At 46.2% G+C, this 21705-nt stretch overlaps 1 protein-coding gene across 3 annotated transcripts in view; it reads left to right on the top strand.

The window, feature by feature from the left end:
• The window catches only part of adgrg6 (adhesion G protein-coupled receptor G6), a 117918-nt gene that overhangs the window by 16639 nt on the left and 79574 nt on the right, over positions 1 to 21705 (top strand). For 2 of the 3 annotated variants that reach the window (XM_041804575.1, XM_041804574.1), the window contains one exon: positions 3917 to 3982. In XM_041804575.1, the coding sequence (XP_041660509.1) occupies positions 3917 to 3982 (66 nt within the window). Of the gene's footprint in view, positions 1 to 3916; positions 3983 to 12781; positions 12851 to 14411; positions 14535 to 17032; positions 17126 to 17248; positions 17327 to 18261; positions 18346 to 21705 lie in introns of all 3 variants that reach the window. The other variant, XM_041804572.1, reaches the window with a different exon arrangement.

The raw sequence follows: 21705 nt of genomic DNA, 5'->3' as shown, positions 1-21705 counted from the left end.
ACTTACACTAGCTTGTCCTGCTCATTTCTGTTCATAGACCTCCATGCAGCTCCTATAAAAGCGTTCAACCTTTTTATTGGTTTAATAAATGAATCATGGTTAATGTCATTTTTCCAGATTCAAAGAAATTTTTAATATCAAACTGAAAACAGATTAAAAAAAAAACAAACAACAAAAATACACAAAGAAGTGAGTGCATAAATATTCCTCCTTCTAGTCAGTCTTTAGTAGAGTCTCCTCTGTCTGCAGTCTCAGTCTCTGAGTCTGTGTGGATAGGTCTCAGTCTCTCTGAGTCTGTGTGGATAGGTCTCAGTCTCTCTGAGTCTGTGTGGATAGGTCTCAGTCTCTCTGAGTCTGTGTGGATAGGTCTCAGTCTCTCTGAGTCTGTGTGGATAGGTCTCAGTCTCTCTGAGTCTGTGTGGATAGGTCTCAGTCTCTCTGAGTCTGTGTGGATAGGTCTCAGTCTCTCTGAGTCTGTGTGGATAGGTCTCAGTCAGGATCAAACATCCGGACTCTGGAATTTTGCTCCATTCTTCTTTGATAAACTGATATTTTGCTTCATTCATTCTCCCCTCTACCTTTACAAGCCTTCCAGCAGCTGAGAAGCATCCCCACAGCATGATGCTGCTGAGAAGCATCCCCACAGCGTGATGCTGCTGAGAAGCATCCCCACAGCGTGATGCTGCTGAGAAGCATCCCCACAGCGTGATGCTGCTGAGAAGCATCCCCACAGCGTGATGCTGCTGAGAAGCATCCCCAGAGCATGATCCTGCTGAGAAGCATCCCCACAGCATGATGCTGCCACCAGCGTGCTCCACAGTGGGGATGGTGTGTTTGTGGTGATGTCAGTGTCTGATGGTCTCAAAGCTCCATCCTGGTCTCATCAGACCAAAGACCTTTCTTCCTCTTGACCATGGAGTCTCCCACAGTCCTTCTGGTGAACTCTAGTCCAGATTGAATCTGAGTTTTCTTCAACAGTGTCTTTCTCTTTGCCACTCTCCCATAAAGCTCTGACTGCTGAAGAACCCGGCCAACAGTTGTTGTCTGCAGAGTCTCTCCATCTCAGCTGCTGAAGCTTGGAGCTCCTTCAGAGTAGTCATAGGTGTCTTGGTGTCCTCTCTCACTAGTCTCCTTCTTGCACGCCCACTCAGTGTGTGAGGACGGTCTGATCTAGGCAGATTTACACATGTGACATATTCCTTCATGTCTTCATGATGGATTTAACTGAACTCTGGGGAATGTTCAGAGACTTGGAGATGTTTCCCTCTCCATCCTCTGACTTAGACTTTTCAATCAGCTTTTCTCTGAGTGTTCTTTCGTCTTCATGGTGCAATGGTAGCCAGGAATACTGATGAACCAGTGACTGGAGCTCCCAAACTTTTGTGTCTTTCTACTACAATCGCTGTAGAGTCTACTAGCACCAACTATGCAGAGTTAGGTCAGTCAGTTTAAAGCAGCTGAATATTCATTCAGTCTCTTATTTAGGTATTTGTTGATCAGTCTCTTCATTGCAGGACTTGAGCAAAGAAAAGCGGCTTCATCTGATGGTTTTCTTGTGCCTAATCTGTGATTTTTTTTTACTTTAAAATCTCAACCTTAGAAATGTTTTGTTCTTGTTAATTTTCAATTTCTTAAATTTAAAAAGTCTAAGTTTGTTTTTTTTGTAAATTGGCAGCTTTCTCATCTGAAACATGTTGATTTATTTTCCTGAGTAGTTTTTGTACCTTGTCAGAGTGGCTCTGATGTGCTGGGATGGGGTCACTAAAGATGTAGCTGTATGGGTAAAAGTCAGAAATGTGTCTGAGCTGAGGAGGCGGGTAGTTAAAGACAGAGAGGGAGGTTTAAAGGAGAAAAGCTTAAAAAAAAGGACAAAGGAGAAGAGATGGTAAAATGTGGAGTATGACTCGACACAATCCTGGGTCGGTCTCTCCTCTTTTGATCCTCAGGCCGTCCACCATTACTGAATTCCTGCTTCTTCTCTGGGCTGATGGCTGCCATGATTGGCTGACATTCTGTCAGACACATTCCTTCTCTTACAGAGTGTCTGTGTGGCTGAACAAAGTCTCTTCTTTCACTGCTCTCCCTCCCACTCCCTCCGAAGGCCGCTGAATATTCAGTATGTGTGGGCCGGAGCTGGGCCAGCCATTACATTTCAGAGGGCCTGAGAAGTGGAGGAGTGCTTGAATTTGGCCGCTGTAGGCGCACGGTCGGTCAGACAGGCTGTCCCTGAAATAAAACATCGGAATTTGATCTGAACAGGCGGCCAATCAGAGAGCCACCACAACCCACGGAGTCTGATTGATTGGAAATCTGTGAGAAAGTTTTCAGAAAACATTTGAACATGAAGATGTTCAGATTTCTACACTCTGGATGGTTATTTCCAATGCATGCTGGGAAACTCTGAAGCAGGCATGACTCAGAATTCATTTATAATATGGGTAACCAATGAATAGCTGGACACCGGAGTAAACACACAGTCTATTTTTAAATAATGTTTCAATTTATTAAGAAAAAAACACAAACCTACCTGACCCTGTCTGAAACAGTCACTGCCCCTGAATTAACTCATGAATTAACTGAAATTAACCACAGCTGAGTTCAGCTTTACTATCCACACCCAGACCTGATCCTGGCCAGACCTGCTGGATCCAGAATCCTGTAACTAGAACCAGTCTGAGACTGAAGTAGACTAGAAGATCTCCAACACATCATGGACCCATCTAGAGACCAGAAGAGGAACAAAGTCTCTGACATCTATCAGTTTGAAAGGGTTACAGCGACATTTCTAAGGCTCTGAGACTCTGAGAGTCATTACCCACAAATGGGGAAAACTGTGAACAGAGGTGAACCTTCCGAGGAGAGGCCGGCCTACCAACATGACTCCAAGAAGCATGGACAACTCATCCAGGAGGTCCCAGAAGAACCCAGAACCACATCTAAAGACCTGCAGGCCTCACTGACTCAGTTAAGGTCAGAGGTCATGATTCACCAATCAGGAAGAGACTGGGCAACAATGGCATCATGGGAGAGTTCCAAGACCAGAACCACTGCTAAAAAAAAAGAACACAAAGGCTCGCCTCACATTTGACTAAAAACATCCTGATGATCCCCAAGACTTCTGGGAAATATTCTGAGGTCTGACCAGACAAAAGAGGAATTTCCTGGAAGGTGTGTGTCCCACTCCGTCCGAAGTAAGACTAACATGTGATCAGAAGAACATCAGACCAACAGTCAGACATGGTGGTGGTAGTGTGATGGTCTGGACCAGGACCTGGACCACTAGAACCATGGATTCTGCTCTCTAGCAGAAAATCCTGAAGGAGAATGTCCGACCATCAGTTCATGACCTCAAGCTCAAGACCACTTGGGTTATGGAGCAGGACCATGATCCCAAACACACCAGCAAGTCAACCTCTGAATGGACTAAAGACTAATGAAGGTTCTGGAGCGGTCTAGTCAACATCTGGACTTAGATCTGACTGAGATGGCAGGGGGTGGCGGGACCTTCAACAGGCCGTTCATGCTGGAAAACCCTCCAATCGTTAGATTTGGGGAATGGCTGTTTCGATGTTTTTTTCCCCTGAATAAAGGAAATCATTTAAAAACTGACTCAGACTGAATCAAAGCAAACAAAACCGTGAGACTACAAATCTGACCCCATCAAACCTATGGTTCATCTTTCATTCAGTGGCTCTTCATGTGTTCTTGTGGGTGTGCAGACTTCAGTTTAATAAGGACATTAATGTGTGAGTTTATGAAATGTTGTTGTGGTCTCAGGAGTTTTTGGTCTCAGGAACTTCGTATCTTTGTGATCAGAATAGAATCAGGAATGAACACAATACCTTTCCTACTCACACGCCCCTAATTCTGACTGATTTAACTGTTTTTCTTCTTAATCTCCCTCCCCTCCCCTAAGGTGTGTCCCCGCCCAGCAGCACCCCCCTCACCACCAGCTGTGACTCCCCTGGACTGGGCTGCCCAGGTAGGAATAATAAACACACCTGCATGATAATTCTGTCTCTGCAGCTTCATGATGATGTAGCTCTCAGACAGCCAGTGTAGTTCTCAGACAGCTGATGTAGCTCTCAGACAGCCGATGTAGCTCTAAGACAGCCGGACGTAGCTCTCCAGACAGCTGATGTAGCTCTCAGACAGCCAGTGTAGTTCTCAGACAGCTGATGTAGCTCTCAGACAGCCGATGTAACTCTAAGACAGCCGACGTAGCTCTCAGACAACTGATGTAGCTCTCAGACACCTGATGTAGCTTTCAGACAGCCGATGTAGCTCTCAGACAACTGAAGTAGCTCTCAGACAGTCGATGTAGCTCTCAGACAGCTGATGTAGAAATCAGAAAGATGATGTAGTTGTCAGACAGCCGATGTAGCTCTCAGACAGCTGATGTAGCACTCATACAGCTGATGTAGTTCTCAGACATCCGATGTAGCTCTCAGACAGCCGATGTAGCTCTCAGACAGCTGATGTAGCTCTCAGACAACCGATGTAGCACTCAGACAGCTGATGTAGTTCTCAGACATCCGATGTAGCTCTCAGACAGCCGATGTAGCTCTCAGACAGCCGATGTAGCTCTCAGACAACCGATGTAGCACTCAGACAGCTGATGTAGCTCTCAGACAGCCGACGTAGCTCTCAGACAACTGATGTAGCTCTCAGACACCTGATGTAGCTTTCAGACAGCCAATGTAGCTCTCAGACAACTGATGTAGCTCTCAGACAGTCGATGTAGCTCTCAGACAGCTGATGTAGCTCTCAGACAGCTGATGTAGCTCTCAGACAGCCAGTGTAGTTCTCAGACAGCTGGTGTAGCTCTCAGACAGCCGATGTAGCTCTAAGACAGCCGACGTAGCTCTCAGACAGCTGATGTAGCTCTCAGACAGCCAGTGTAGTTCTCAGACAGCTGATGTAGCTCTCAGACAGCCGATGTAGCTCTAAGACAGCCGACGTAGCTCTCAGACAGCTGATGTAGCTCTCAGACAGCCAGTGTAGTTCTCAGACAGCTGATGTAGCTCTCAGACAGCCGATGTAACTCTAAGACAGACGTAGCTCTCAGACAACTGATGTAGCTCTCAGACACCTGATGTAGCTTTCAGACAGCCGATGTAGCTCTCAGACAGTCGATGTAGCTCTCAGACAGCTAACGTTGCTCTCAGATGCGTGACATAGCTCTTCGAAGGTTAATGTAACTCTCAGACAGCTGGTGTAGCTCTTAAAAGGCTGATGTAGTTTTTTAGACATCTGATGTAGCTCTCAAATGGCTGATGTAGCTCTCAAACAGCTGATGTAGCTCTTAAAAGGCTGATGTAGCTCTCAGACAGGTGATTTAGTTTTTTAAAGGCTTATGTGGCTCTCAGACAGCTGATGTAGCTCTTTGAAGGCTGGTGTAGCTCGCAGACGGCTGATTTAGCTCTCAGACAGCTGATGGAGCTTTTAGAAGGTTGATGTAGCTCTCAGACAGCCGATGTAGCTCTCAGACAACCGATGTAGCACTCAGACAGCTGATGTAGCTCTCAGACAGCTGATGGAGTTCTCAGACAGCCGATGTAGCTCTCAGACAGCCGATGTAGCTCTCAGACACCTGATGTAGCTTTCAGACAGCCGATGTAGCTCTCAGACACCTGATGTAGCTTTCAGACAGCTGATGTAGCTCTCAGACAGCTGATGTAGCTCTCAGAGAGCTGATGTAGCTCTCAGACATCTGATGTAGCTCTCAGACCGATGTAGCACTCAGACAGCTGATGTAGCTCTCAGATGGCTGATGTAGCTCTCAGATAGCTGATGTAGCTCTCAAACAGATGATGTAGCTCTCAGACACCTGATGTAGCCCTTATAAGGCTTCTGTAGCTCTTAGAAGACTGATGTAGCTCTCATACTGCTGATGTAGCTCTCATACAGCTGATGTAGTTTTTAGACAGTTGATGTAATTCTCAGACAGCTGATGTAGCTCTCAAAAGGCCTATGTAGCTCTCAGAAGACTGATGTAGCTCTCATACAGTCGATGTAGCTCTCAGACAGCTAACGTTGCTCTCAGATGCGTGACATAGCTCTTCGAAGGTTAATGTAACTCTCAGACAGCTGGTGTAGCTCTTAAAAGGCTGATGTAGTTTTTAGACATCTGATGTAGCTCTCAAATGGCTGATGTAGCTCTCAAACAGCTGATGTAGCTCTAAAAAGGCTGATGTAGCTCTCAGACAGGTGATTTAGTTTTTTAAAGGCTTATGTGGCTCTCAGACAGCTGATGTAGCTCTTTGAAGGCTGGTGTAGCTCGCAGACGGCTGATTTAGCTCTCAGACAGCTGATGTAGCTTTTAGAAGGTTGATGTAGCTCTCAGACAGCCGATGTAGCTCTCAGACAACCGATGTAGCACTCAGACAGCTGATGTAGCTCTCAGACAGCTGATGGAGTTCTCAGACAGCCGATGTAGCTCTCAGACAGCCGATGTAGCTCTCAGACACCTGATGTAGCTTTCAGACAGCCGATGTAGCTCTCAGACACCTGATGTAGCTTTCAGACAGCTGATGTAGCTCTCAGACAGCTGATGTAGCTCTCAGAGAGCTGATGTAGCTCTCAGACATCTGATGTAGCTCTCAGACAGCCGATGTAGCACTCAGACAGCTGATGTAGCTCTCAGATGGCTGATGTAGCTCTCAGATAGCTGATGTAGCTCTCAAACAGATGATGTAGCTCTCAGACAACTGATGTAGCCCTTAAAAGGCTTCTGTAGCTCTTAGAAGACTGATGTAGCTCTCATACTGCTGATGTAGCTCTCATACAGCTGATGTAGTTTTTAGACAGTTGATGTAATTCTCAGACAGCTGATGTAGCTCTCAAAAGGCCTATGTAGCTCTCAGAAGACTGATGTAGCTCTCATACAGTCGATGTAGCTCTCAGACAGCTAACGTTGCTCTCAGATGCGTGACATAGCTCTTCGAAGGTTAATGTAACTCTCAGACAGCTGGTGTAGCTCTTAAAAGGCTGATGTAGTTTTTAGACATCTGATGTAGCTCTCAAATGGCTGATGTAGCTCTCAAACAGCTGATGTAGCTCTCATACAGCTGATGTAATTTTTAGACAGTTGATGTAATTCTCAGACAGCTGATGTAGCTCTCAAAAGGCCTATGTAGCTCTCAGAAGACTGATGTAGCTCTCATACAGCTGATGTAGCTCTCATACAGCTGATGTAGCTTTCAGGCAGTTGATGTAGCTCTCAGACAGCTAACGTTGCTCTCAGATGCGTGACATAGCTCTTCAAAGGTTAATGTAACTCTCAGACAGCTGGTGTAGCTCTTAAAAGACTGATGTAGTTTTTAGACATCTGATGTAGCTCTCAAATGGCTGATGTAGCTCTCAAACAGCTGATGTAGCTCTCAAAAGGCTGAGGTAGCTCTCAGACAGGTGATTTAGTTTTTTAAAGGCTTATGTGGCTCTCAGACAGCTGATGTAGCTCTTTGAAGGCTGGTGTAGCTCGCAGACGGCTGATTTAGCTCTCAGACAGCTGATGTAGCTTTTAGAAGGTTGATGTAGCTCTCAGACAGCTGATGTAGCATTTAGACAGTTGATGTAGCTCTCAGACAGCTGACGTAGCTCTCAGAAGGCTAATGTAGCTCTCAGACAGCCAGTGTAGCTGTCAGACAGACTCCTTTGAACCAAATCTAGACCGTTTGATGCCAGACGCAGCCGTTTAAATCTCACAGTTCTTTTGAATCTTTAACCAGGATGTCTTGACATCTTTTGATCATCTGGGAATTTTTGATGAGCAGAAACCTTTCCTTCAGCCAGTTTTCTTCTTACCATCCGTCTGTTGTCGGTTCTATATTTAGTTAAATGTTTATCCTGAACTGTTGTTACCTTTCAACACATCCACAGTCCTTCAAATGTTGTGCCAGTTAAAGAGAGTCGTACCTGCTTCAGGCCGTTCTTAAAGACTGGATTCCCTGACATGGATACTGTGGATGAAACCAGCTGGATTTAAAAGCATGGCTGCTTCGGATCCATTTGCTTCCCATTCAGCTGCACAGCACAGGGATACTGGGATACTGGGATTCTGGTTATTAAGGGACAGACTAAAGTTAAAATGGACCCTGGATTGTTGGACCAGATTTAGAAACCTATGAGTTTATCATTTTTGTCAGACTTTTATGAGCTAATAGAAAATGGCTTGGAAATGCCAGGGTATGAAAAGAAAAGGAAGTTCTTCTGTGTCGAGGCGTTCTCTTTCAAAGCTGCGGTCTATCAGAGTTTGTGTTTTATGAGTTTGGACTGTGGAGGAAATGTAGTTGGATTGAGAAGAAAATGAAAGAGAAGTCAAACAAGGACAAGAATCTCAGTCAAGTTTGTTGAAAAGAGGAAATGATTAAAAGAAAAGCAGATGTTGAAATCCTCTCTTCTAGCTCGGTGCCTCTTCAGATGTTTGCGGGTCTGTAGAGGAGAACCAGGGTCACAGAGGTTGTTGGATCCTGCCATAAGCTCGCTCTGTAAACTGAAGGACAGTCATCTCTACTATGATGTGTTGGTGATATTTTCCTTGAATGACCCTGAGAGGACCATATGTGAAGGAACCCTGGAGTGTTTTTAGAAAAACCTCCAGAGGGCTGCTCAGCTGCACAGTCAGACCTATTAACACTGGAAAGCACATCATTTAAGACCCCAAATACTGGATCTCCTCCTCTCAAGGTAAAGACTCTCTCCATCTCTCCAATCCACCATTTTCCAGCAGAGAGCCATGACCCCGGACATTGACCCTTCTCCTGACAGTTAACTGCTTCAGCAAGCAGACTTTACCAATACTTTCTTCATGAGTAAGACAGGAGGATCGATGCAGCACTGCAGAAGTTTACCCTCAGCGATGAGAGCTGAGCTGGAGGGGAAAAAAATATTTAAATTAATGATGGATGGATGGATGGATGGATGGATGGATGGAAGGATGGATGGATTGATGGAAGGATGGATGGATGGATCGTTGGATGGATGGATGGATGGATGGATGGATGGATGGATGGGTGGATGGTTGGATAGATGGGTGGATGGATGGATGGATGGATGCATGGATGGATGGATGGATGGAAGTATGGAAGGATGCATGGATGGATGGATGATGGATGGATGGATGGAAGGATGGATGGATGGATCGTTGGATGGATGATGGATGCATGGATGGATGGATGGATGGATGGAAGTATGGAAGGATGGATGGATGGATGGATGGATGGATGGATGGGTGGATGGATGGATGGATGGTTGGATGCATGGATGGATGGATGGATGGATGGATGGATGGATGGAAGAATGCATGGATGGATGGATGGGTGGATGGATGGATGGATGGATGGATGGTTGGATGCATGGGTGGATGGAAGGATGTATCGATGGATGGAGTGATGGAAGGATGCATGGATGGATGATGGATGGGTGGGTGGATGGATGGATGGATGGATGGAAGTATGGAAGGATGGATGGATGGATGGATGGGTAGATGGATGGATGGATGGATGATGGATGGATGGATGGATGGATGGATGGATGGATGAATGGATGGGTGGATGGATGGATGGATGGATGGATGGATGGATGGATCGAAGTATGGAAGGATGGATGGATGGAAGGATGGACGGAAGGATGGATGGATGGATGGATGGATGGATGGATGGATGGATGGATGGGTGGTTGCGTGGATGCAAGGATGGATGGATGGATTGATGGATGGATGGATGGTTGGGTGGATGGATGGAAGGATGGATGGATGGAAGGATGCATGGATGGATGATGGATGGATGGGTGGATGGATGGATGGATGGAAGTATGGAAGGATGGATGGATGGATGGATGGATGGATGGAAGGATGGATGGATGGAAGGATGCATGGATGGATGATGGATGGATGGGTGGATGGATGGATGGATGGAAGTATGGATGATGGATGGATGAAAGTATGGAAGGATGCATGGATGGATGGATGGTTGGATGGATGGATGGATGGATGGATGGAAGGATGGATGGATGGAAGGATGCATGGATGGATGATGGATGGATGGGTGGATGGATGGATGGAAGGATGGATGGATGGATGGATGGAAGTATGGAAGGATGTATCGATGGATGGATGGATGGATGGAAGGATGCATGGATGGATGGATGGATGGATGGATGGATGGATAGATGGATGGATGGATGGTTGGATGGATGGATGGGTGGATGGATGGATGGATGGTTGGATGGATGGATGGATGGTTGGATGGATGGATTGATGGATGGATGGATGGATGGATCGTTGGATGGATGGATGGATGGATGGATGGATGGGTGGATGGTTGGATGGATGGATGGAAGGATGGATGGTTGGATGGATGGATGGATGGTTGGATGGATGGATTGATGGATGGATGGATGGATCGTTGGATGGATGGATGGATGCATGGATGGATGGATGGATGGGTGGATGGATGGATGGATGGAAGGATGGATGGATGGATGGGTGGATGTATGGATGGATGGATGGATGGAAGGATGGAAGGATGTATCAATGGATGGATGGATGGATGGAAGGATGCATGGATGGATGGATGGAAGGATGCATGGATGGATGGATGGTTGGATGGATGGAAGGATGCATGGATGGATGGATGGATGGGTGGATGGATGGATGGATGGATGGATGGAAGGATGTATCAATGGATGGATGGATGGATGGAAGGATGCATGGATGGATGGAAGGATGCATGGATGGATGGATGGATGGAAGGATGGATGGAAGGATGGATGGAAGGATGGATGGATGGATGGATGGATGGATGGGTGGATGGATGGATGGATGGATGGATGGAAGGATGGATGGATGGATGCACAGAGGTATAGTGTGATATATGGAGATGACAGACAGACATATGGATTTCTGCCTGCAAATATAATTCACATCAGCAAAGCCCGATTTTGTCCAATCAGCATGGCTCCAGGAAGTCATTCTCAGTGGTATTTCCTGTTTGCACTTGGACAGTGCAGTAGCAGGGGACAGCTGACGACGTGACCACCCCCACTCCCAAAATGTCAGTTCTCACACTGTCCTCTACTACAGTGGCCTCAGAGGGACATTCTTCTAAAGGTCAGTTTTTCTGGGACCACGCTGTGAGTAACAGTCGGGCCAATTACACTCTAGTTCATGTTCCAGAATTTAAATGACTTCTGCAGCCCAGTCAGGTCAGCAGGCCACCAGAGAGCAGCCAAGGGTCACGTGTTCAGTCTGTAAATCAGATTGATCACGTCCAGAGTTCAGGGTCAAACACAGAGCTGCATCCCTGGACATGTGAGGAACTCCTAATGATGGTCTGTTGTAATTGCTCGCCTGGTTTCACAGCCTCAGGGTTACCTGGACAGGTAGATCCCTGCTGAGTGAAGCTTTCATACAGGTGGAAATATTCAGGAACATGCTCTCAACTCTGAATGAACAAAAGCAAGGGGATCAAATCACCAACCACCATAGAGATGAGTCTGACTGGATTTAAAGAAAGGATATAGTCCCACCTTTGGAAAAGGATCAGGTTTGTTTCTTCTGTGTGTATGAAACACATTTATTATTTCAGCCTCTGGTTTGTCAACTCAACCATCATTATCATTTAATTTCTTCATTACCTCAGCCTGGGGAGGGAAACAGGTGCAGAAACCATGGTGTGTCTGGACTTTGCTGATGATGCTGGGATCCTTGCAGAGACTGTAGATGTCCTTGTGGGGACTCTTACATTGCTGAAGACGGATGCTGGCCCTCTGGGACTGCACGTGTCCCGGGCCAAGACAAAGATCCAGGCCTTCAGGCATTGGATAATGCCTGTGAATCTCTGTCGGTGGATGGTAAGAGCGTAGAGGCTGTGGCACTGGATTAGCACAGTATCTGAGCATGCAGAGGAAAGTCGAGGTCTTTCAGTCCAGGTTTCCTCTGCGCATTTTTGGGTATCATTGGTAACCCATGTGTCTGATGCTGAGGTGCTCAGGATGGCGAGGATGGGAAGGATCGGGTGCTGGATACGGGAGCAGCAGCTGTACTGCAGAGTTTTCTCAGGGCTAAACCAGCTCAAGGCATACAGGTTGCCCAGCTCCTGGTGGGCTGGACCAGGCCTTGGGGGCTGGCCTGTGCATCAAGGAGGGGTCAGCTAGGGGGGATCCTGGAGAGATGGGGCATGGGCCATTTGTCATCAGGAGGCCAGAGAATATGGGGCTGATGGGGCAAAGTGTGGAACCGGCATATGCTCCTGATTAATAAAGTATTTCTGATTCAGTTTGGTAAATTATAAATGGACCTGAACTTGTAAGGGTAACCTACCCACACTGATAGAGAATGGAACATCAGCATTGGCTAACCCCAGTCATACACATTTACACTCCACCAATGCAGCAGTGGGAGCAGTGGAGTGGAGTGACATTGCCAAGGACACATCGACCTTCTGAGCCCCTGCTGCCCCCAGTTTTAAGTGTTGCTGTGATTGATGGTCAGTCTTCTAGTTGTGAATTGCAAAGATTGTCCACTAGTAGGAGGCTTTGTCAGTGTTAGCCTCTGATTGTGCTTTCTGGGATTTTCCCTGTCCAGCTTTGCTGTGAGGGCCCCTGAGTAATGGTCACACCTGCATAACTGTTAGCTTCACCTGTGTTTGTTATTTAGTCTCAAAGGTTATTAGTTTGTTTGGATTCCAGAGTCCTTTGCATTCTTTATGATGAACTTAGAAACAATCATTCATCATCCGTTGCATCTTCTCTCTCCCTCCCCCTTCATCCCAACTGCCAGCTTCCTCTCCTGCAGCTTCATCCACTGACTCCACTAACACCATCCATGCTACTAATGCCAACACCAACGGTAAGCAACCCTCCTCCTCCTCAGCCTGTACTTCTCTTCATGCAACCTTTTCTCCCTTTTCCTTCTTCTTCATCTGGAAGTAGAAGACCAACTCTTTCTGAAGGATGCCAGTCATGCACTTTATGGACAAAAGTATTTGGCCACACCTGTTACTGACTGAATGCAAGTGTTTGAAACAGATTTGGGCCACAGCTGTATAAAATCAAGCACCTAGCCATGCAGTCTCAAACATCTGTGATCCTAAACGAGTCGGTCTGAAGAGCACACAGACTTCAGCGTGATTCTGTGATGATGACGCCTTTGACAGAAGACAGATGGTGAGATTTTATTCCAAAGTCAGCTGTCAGTGATATTATTAGAAAGTGGAAGCGTTTATTACATTAATGTAAACACTAAAACTGTGCGGCCAGAGCTTCATGGATGGGTTTCCATGGCAACAGCTGCATGCAAGCCTCACATCACCAAATCCAATGCCAAGTGTCAGATAGAGTGGAGTAAAACACAGCAGTGGCAACGTGGTCTGTGGAGTGACCGGTCACGGTCCTCCGGGTGAGTCTGGGTCTGGAGGATGCTGGGAGAACGTTACCTGTCTGACTGTGAAGTTTGGTGGAGGAGGGATAATGGTCTGGGGCTGGTTTTCAGGGTCTGGACAATGCTATGCTTCCAACAGTTTGGGGAAAGCCCTTTTCTATTCCAGCAGGACTGTGGCCCAGAGACCAAAGAAGGACTAGAAAGACTAGAGGCCTGACCTCAACCCCATCCAGCACCTTTGGGATGGACTGGAATAGAGCTTGTGGTCCAGGCCTCCTGGTCCAACATCAGAGCCTGACCTGATAAATGCTCCACAGGATGAATGGACACACATTCCCTCAGAAACACTCCAGGCTGTTGTTAAAGCCTTCAGAGAAGACAGGAGGCTGTTAGAGCTGATAACTCCATATTAAAGTACATGGATCTGAATACAGTATAATTTCAGTCCTTGTAGGTGTAAAGGTCAGTCGACCAAATACTTTTGTCCATATCGTCTAATTCATCACCTAAACCCTCATCTTTGAAGCTGTGCTGTGTTTGACCTTTGGGGACTGAGTTTGCTGGGAGCTGTTTAACTTTCTAAACCGTCTATAATTGATTTGTTAGCCCTGTTATTCCTAATCTACTCAGGGGAAGACTGGGCTTACTGGGGATGAACGTGGTCCACCCAGGAGGACTGAGACTAGATAAATATTATCTACCAAGGCGTTAGAGGATGACTTATTCAGACCTGATGATTAGTTCATTAACAAAGAGTCGTAATGGTGAATGAATGTTAAAACCAGTTGTTGTCCTTAGGTTTGGGTAATGAGGATTCTGATGCTCAGCACTGTTAACGGTAAAATTAAAACATGCAGCTCAAATGAAACGGAGCAAATCCTTTAATTTCTCTAAAATGTTTTTTTCCCATGAGTGTTAGAGTGTTTTAGACCGTAGACCATAGTAGAGGCTCTAAGGAGAATAAAAACGACATTATTGTCCATGTGTGCTCGCTTTCCTTCTGCTGTATTCTCTAATTTGTCATCTCCAGTTCTCCCTCCCATCACTCCATCCACCATCCCTACCACTAGCATGCCACTAACCCCAACCATGAGTACCAGCAGCAGCAGCAGCACAGCCAGCTCCTCCTCCTCCTCCTCCTCCTCCTCCTCTGGTAAGGCTTCAGAAGCTTTGCTGCCTTGCGGTTTTCCTTAAGCATCTCTTAGCGTACTGTTTAAATCAGATCAGAGGGATAATTATTGAGTCTTCTAACGTAATCTTGATTTTATCCAGGATGGACAAACCTCCAAAAGTACCACTTAACATGACCAACAACAACCATGATCGAAACCCAAAGACCTTTAAAATACTTTGGAGAATATTTTCCTGAACTACATGACAGGGATTTACTAACCAATGGGTGACTGACAGGAAGTACGACAGCCCTGTCAGGATCATCTGCCTCCAAGTCACTGAGATGAAAATGAGTCAGAGTATTTTCATGTTGATTATTTTGATGAAGTGAACCGTGTGTTCAGTAACAGCCGTGGTGTACAGGGACACTAACAGCGCCGAATGAATAGTTCTGCTTTTAAAACTAATATACAAGAAAATCTGCACTGATGGTCTGCAGGTGCTAAAGCGCATGTTTTACCCCAGGCCAAGTAGCACATCAGTGGCTTTACACATGAGGTGCAAACCCTCGCCTCTTCGCCCTATAAGAAGCTCATTCCCAGTTCCACAGATACAGATTAAAGGTGGAAGGATAGACAGGAACAGCTGACTGCGGTGGATTTAGAAGAACCAGCAGACGGGGCTGATGGTAAATTTCACCACTCTCACTGCTGCAGGCAGAACTGGCCTTCATGGATGAGATCTGAGTGGAGCGATTCGGATGTTTGGATTCACCTCCTCCTACTTCTCATTTACATACGTGTAGATGGAACAGGGCAGTATGCCTGCATTTTTTTATTTAACCTTTATTTAACCAGATAAGGACCCACTGAGATGCAGATCTCTTTAACGAGGGTGACCCGGCCAAGAGGTCAGCAGCACACGTCACAGTAAATGACCCGTTAGATTCCTACAGTAGGTTAAAGCAGTCATTTCTGAACGTGCAGAGGTAAAGTCCTGGAAAATGAGTCACAATTAGACATTAATAAACACAGGCACTGTTCCATGGTCTCACCATGTCTGTCACTGAAGGCAGAAGGAAAGGCTCTAGGTGATCCAGACAGGTTTAAACCAGTCTGGGTCTTTAGTGCAGTTAGCCTGGATGTCCCCTCTGCATATGCTCTGTCCCTCAGACACTCAGACAAACATGCAAAAGCTGCACTGCTCATTAGTAGGGCTGCCCTAGATGGCAAATACTGCCTTCATACTGAAGACCATACTACCTGCTAGCCCTGTAAGCCCTGCTAGCCCTGCTAGTAGCCCTGCTAGCCCTGCTAGCCCTGTTAGCCCTGCTAGACCTGTTATCCCTACTAGCCCTGTTAGCCCTGTTAGCCCTGTAAGCCCTGTTATCCCTACTAGCCCTGTTAGCCCTGTTAGCCCTGTTAGCCCTGTAAGCCCTGTTAGCCCTGTTAGCCCTGCTAGCCCTGTTAGCCCTGCTAGCCCTGTTATCCCTACTAGCCCTGTTAGCCATGCTAACCTTGCTGGCCCCCTGTAGGCAGTAGCTACAAGTAGGGCTTAAGCAAACAAAACAGACCTAAAGAAACCAGAGGTCTTCCAAATAAGAGCTAGGGATAATATTTTATTGTAGGAACATCTGCTGCACAGATGTTTTCAACAAAATCAGAACCACTTTCCTGCTTCATTCTGAGGTTTGTCCTGCTGTAGCTACTTTTATGAAGACCTGTTAGATTTCAAATTGAAGAAATAACTTACTCCTTTCCAACCAAACCACTTCCCAAGCTTCTGAAGGGTCAGCCCAAGTCTTGGTCCTAGCCTTAGGCCAGCAGGATTAGCTTAGCAGTCCATAAGACTCAGCCTTTCTCCACCAAAGCCGTTCATTTTGTTTTCTTATTGACAGGAATGTGATTTCTTTATTCCCATGATGTGCTTCAGCTGCTGACGTCCCCTAGTCTTCCTCAGTACAGTGACGTAATGTAGCTGTGACCTGTCCCAACAGCTGATCTTATCCAGGTGGGACAACCCATAATGAGCCACATCAGACCCCTGATGGAAAACCACATCCCCGGCTGAAACCACCGAGGTCATTCATTCACTGAACTACGAGTACCACCATTAGATCTGGGAGGTCTCTAAGATCTGGAAACAGCCCTTAAGACTTTGACTTAAGAGAAGGCTGTATGTTTCCCCGTGCCTGTCAGCAGGGGGCGTGTCAACCAAACCGCCGTAAGATCAGCTGGCCAGACAAGCGGCAACATCACGTAGCTCTCCTGTGGAAGACAGAGGCAGTCCGAACATGTCAGAGACTAATCCAACATTCAGATGTCACCTGAAAAAGCCTTGCTGACCTTAAAGCTTCAGTTTAAAGAGATGCTTCTGGTAAACCCAGCTTGAACCAAGTTTCTAAGAGGCTTCCATTCATCTACAAGCCTTTGCTCTGAGTCCTGAAAGTCTGTAGAGGTTGTTTCAGTGTTCAGACATGCTGGAAGCTTGTCCATTACCGCTCTATGTTGATGACATGCTGACTTATGTGCTGATCAGCTCTGCCTGCCACTACCATCATCATCACCACCAGCGCTGCTACCCCTTCATCTGCTGCCACTAACATCGCCTCAGCCAGCACTACAACACATGGTAAGGTAGCTAACAGACCTGGGAAAGAACTAGTTAACCTGTCAGTCCTTGTTTGAACCACTGTTATGATGAAGCTAAGCTAACTAAGCTAAAGTGATGATATGACTGTTTACTCCCCTGTAGCCCAGCAGACAACCAGCAACACGCCAACAGTTTCATCTGCTCCCACTAACCTCCCAGCTACTAACCCTAGGACCCATGGTAAGAGCGACGATACTGGAGCTGCAGACACCACTGAGCAGATTTATATAAACCTAAAAACCAGAGCAGACACTCCGGAAAGTACCAAACTGAAACACATTTATCTGTGCCAGTTAGGGTAGTGAACATTTCTTCTATGACATCCTGTCCCAGAGAGTTGCATTCTTCGTCATTACAGAGCTGTTTAAAGTTTTCGCCTCCTCGGATATTTACTCTTTTATTGATTTTAAAAATCAATCATGGTCAATATAATTTGGCTTTTCTGGAAAAAAGACAGATTTCTCCAAAGTAATGTCAGTGTCAGTCACTGGTTCATCAGTATTCCTGGCTACCATTACCCCATGACGACAAAAGAACACTCAGAGGAAAGTCTAAGTCATTGTTTAAATAATTTTTCATCTGGCAACCAAGCCAACCAGATGTGTGACTTTAAAACATTTGATCTGATGCAGTAAAAGAGCAAGAAAAGACAAATGCAACTTTTTACCTGATTTTTTTTACTGTAATTGAAGGAACTACACGTCCCATAATCCACTGCAGTCCCCATAAACGATTGCTTCTGCAACCTTAAAAGCAGATAAGCAGATCTCTCTACCGTTTCATTATTATAGATTTTTATGTTGCATTGAGTAAACTGATGGGGTTTTAGTCCAGGGAACACATCTGAAGCTAGTAGAATCAGATTTCCAGAGTTAGGGCAGTGAGGATGAACACAAGCTGAGTTTCTGACGTTAGCTTACCTGTCTGTTAGCTCACTGTTGTGTTAGCTTGTATGGTGTCAGACATCAGGACTGAGATGAATCTCCATTTCCTCTTGGTTCTGTTTAACCACCACTTTAACGTCTTTGTGAATAATGACATCTGCTAAAGGTACTGCTCTAGTAAAGTGCACTCATCTCCTTTTGCTTCCTCATTCTGCCTTTCGTTGATCTCAGTTCCAGGAAGAACTCCTCCGCTGCCGTTAGAAACTACTAACCATCTGTCCACTAACATAGCTGTAGCCGCTGCTTCCTCTAGGGGTAAGAAACACGCTGAAATAGTCTGACAATCAGCATTTCTACTGCCATCATGTCTGCTCAGGTATGACTTTATTCCCTACTAACAGTCTGCTCTCCATTTGAAGCTTTCCCAGACGGGGTCGATGTGTTTCAGCCTCTTTTTTCCTGTTGTGGTTTAAACCAGATCTCCTGTCAGTTAGATTAATATTAAATCTTTTTAAATCATATTTTATTGTGACCCTATGATTCTAACAGACTCAGGATCTTTGCTTCATCATCATTAAGACTTCTTTATTGCTGGACTAACCTAGATGTGGTGTCTATTTCATTACACAGACTTCGGTATATCTTTGTTTTGATGCCTTGGATCTGGTCTTGCTTTATTCTTGTCAGGTTCCTCTTCCAATGGTTGTATCTTTCCCTAAATTTTCAACATCATACTCAAATCGATGCTTTATTTTCCTCACACTTGTTGGTGTTTAAGGAGATGTGGGGTTGCTAAAGTCTGTTGCTAACTAGTTTTTGAGTGTGATGATGAAGTTTCACCTGTAACCTTCTCTTTTCACCTGAATAACATCTGGTTTGATGACAGCGAAGGAGTCTGCTAAGAACTCTCCAACCAAAGCTTCCGCCAGTGTCACCTCTGCTGCTGGAACTGCTTCTCAGCAGTTGGAAACCCCTGGTTCCTGGTCCAGACTGGACGCTGCTGGTCAGGCTGCTTCCCTCAGAAAACAGAGGCATCGTAGAGCCCCTGTGTCCAGCCAGTCAAGTCCTCCAATCAAATCCTCAAGACTCCTGGATCCTGCATCCAATCCCAGACTCTCAGCCCCAGCCTGGGGTCCTCCATTTCGGCCTGAGCCCTCTAGCCCCAGACCGCCAGCCTCCTTGTACAGGCCTCAGGGCCGTCGTGGGGCCAAGACCTCTCTGGGGTACATCTCAACTCCATTGGTTAGAAAGGGTAGAAAGCGTCCAGCTGCTTTAAGACGGCCGTCTGCAACGAGTGCACCAGTCAGACAGGCAGCTCTCATCACTAAACCAACTGCACAAACAACTGAGCTCAAATCCAAGGAGACACCAACATCCACCACACAGGCAGGCATATTTACACAGACAGCTGGACATGCTCCTGAATTTAGGAATGCTACAAACCTGTTGGGAAAAGTCGTTCAACCAACATCAATGCCAAACTTTTTGCACCAAGCAGTCTTGAAAAAGGACAATCCTACAACAACTCAAGCCTCGAAACTCCCTACTGAATCAAACCTTACACTTTCGTCTGAAGACTCCTTTTTGTGGCAACGTAGAGATGAGGCATCTTCCTCATCTGTGTCGTCCTCGTCATCTTCATTAAGCAACAGAAAGAACAAACCTGCTGGGCCACAGTGGCAACTGGGAATACAAGGCGGGGAAAACCAAACATCCATCAATGGGAGCCTGACGGATCCTCTGGAGCCCCTGGTTGAGTACTCGTCTGGTTATGAGCCTTTTTTGTTTGAGCTAACAGAGAGTGGTACTTTTCACTTGTACGATTTTGATGCCGTCTACTCCTTGGATGAGCCAGCCACCATCAAACCGGACTTTCTCGGTGCAAACCCCAAAGACGAGCCATTATTAAACGGATCGAATACTCATGGTGCCTCTCCTCTCCATCTACCCACCTCCGACAGAGAAAGTGGGAAGGTTGTCCAACTTCACAATGAGTCAGAGATCCAAATAAGTGATTCTGCAAAAGCCAGCAAATTCTCTCAAACACATTCAGAACATAGACTGATGCCAGAACCTTTTACTCCCCTTGGCATGTCTCGTATTTCTGTTTCTCACACCCTGACAGAACAGCACAGGACTCCAAATAATGCTAGTGGAGGTGGACAAAAGCAAGTGGAAATTTCCCACACACAGCCCACCCCTCCAAAAATGGAAACACCAACCTCTCAGCCAACACAGTCTCTGCTTCCACCCTACCTTTCATCCCTTCTCTTCACTCAGCCAACGCCATCTTTACCCGTGGTACAGCTAAGCTCCACAGCTCTCTTTGCTGGAGAGATTTTCCCCACTTATTCTCCCTTACAGCAGAGGAAAGACACGGGCCAGATGTTTCCTTCCTCACACTCCTCTACCCCCCTACCTCTCATCCCCTTATTCCCTTCCTTTCCCTCTTTGTCGCTAGCTTCTTCCTTCAGCCAAATTCCCCCCTCTTCTCCTCTGAAGACCACCATCATCCCGCTCTTTTCTTATTCTTTACAGCCCTCCCTTGGCCTTCCATCCCAACAGGCCAAACCGATGCATTCACAAACAGACTGTACCACTGAATCTGGTCACATTCCCAAGTTAGACGGAGTTAGTAGGAACTTTCAGGCTTTTGTACTGTCATCTATGTCTCCATCCTCAAATTTTCAAAGAGACTTTGAGGTGACAAGAGCTGGCACAGCATCCATGATATCGCTTTCTCTGTTTTCTACAGTCCCAGCTCAGACCCAGATGCCAGTAGTCGATGGTGCATGGGTGCATCCTGCAGAAGAGCTCTGGTACAAAGAATCTGAATCGATTAAAAGTCCACTACCCCTCCCTGAGGATAGTCACATCCTTGCCCAGTCAGTTAGGACTTCTTTAGACTCCTCTTTTGGTCAAATTGATCCAACTCCCTTAGGATTATTTACAACAGATTTACTGCCTCAAGCAGAGACAGATCTGTCTATGGTGGAGGCTTATGACCTGGAGTCTAGATCATCTGGGGATTTGCGGCATTCCTTTCATCAGTCCAGTCAGTCCGATAGCCAGTTCTTGGTTCATTCTGACTACAGAGGTTTAGGAAGCACTGATAGCCTGCCAGATGAGTCTAACATTGGCTCTGCGTCTCCAAAACCAGCTGAGATTTTGGCCTCCGGAGGCACTCCAGCTTTCATCCAAGCAAACGGAAATGAAACGCAGCAATCCCAGTCTTCTTCTTCTTCTTCTTCTTCTTCTTCTTCTTCTTCTTCCAGTTCTTCAAATCCCTTCATGCCAGCTCAAGGTCCCCTTTCCCATGAATCCATGCTAGTAGAGAGAGCTGTGGTATCTTCCTCCCTATCCTTCCCTAACCTTGTAGTAGAGCACCCTTTCGTCTCAGCTCAAACATCTTCATCAGTTTCACAAGACAGGAACCTTTCCAGTCTGACTTTTACCAGTGATTCATGGAGGCTGCAGCAAACAAGCTCTCAATTACGCCCTGATAACCAATTCGACACAAACACCACCATTGACACTCATAATAACTCAAGAGGCTCTCGAGGACTCAGTGATGCATTTAATCAGCCCACTTCCTCTCTGCCAAATCCATCTGTCATGGCAGTGACCCAATCAATGGTACTCCACAGCAGCCGGCTTAGCCCACAAACCCCAGAG

This window comes from Cheilinus undulatus, linkage group 14 (genome assembly GCF_018320785.1).
Source record: "Cheilinus undulatus linkage group 14, ASM1832078v1, whole genome shotgun sequence".
NCBI lineage: Eukaryota > Metazoa > Chordata > Actinopteri > Labriformes > Labridae > Cheilinus > Cheilinus undulatus.
This window is presented reverse-complemented; position numbering and strand designations above follow the sequence as displayed.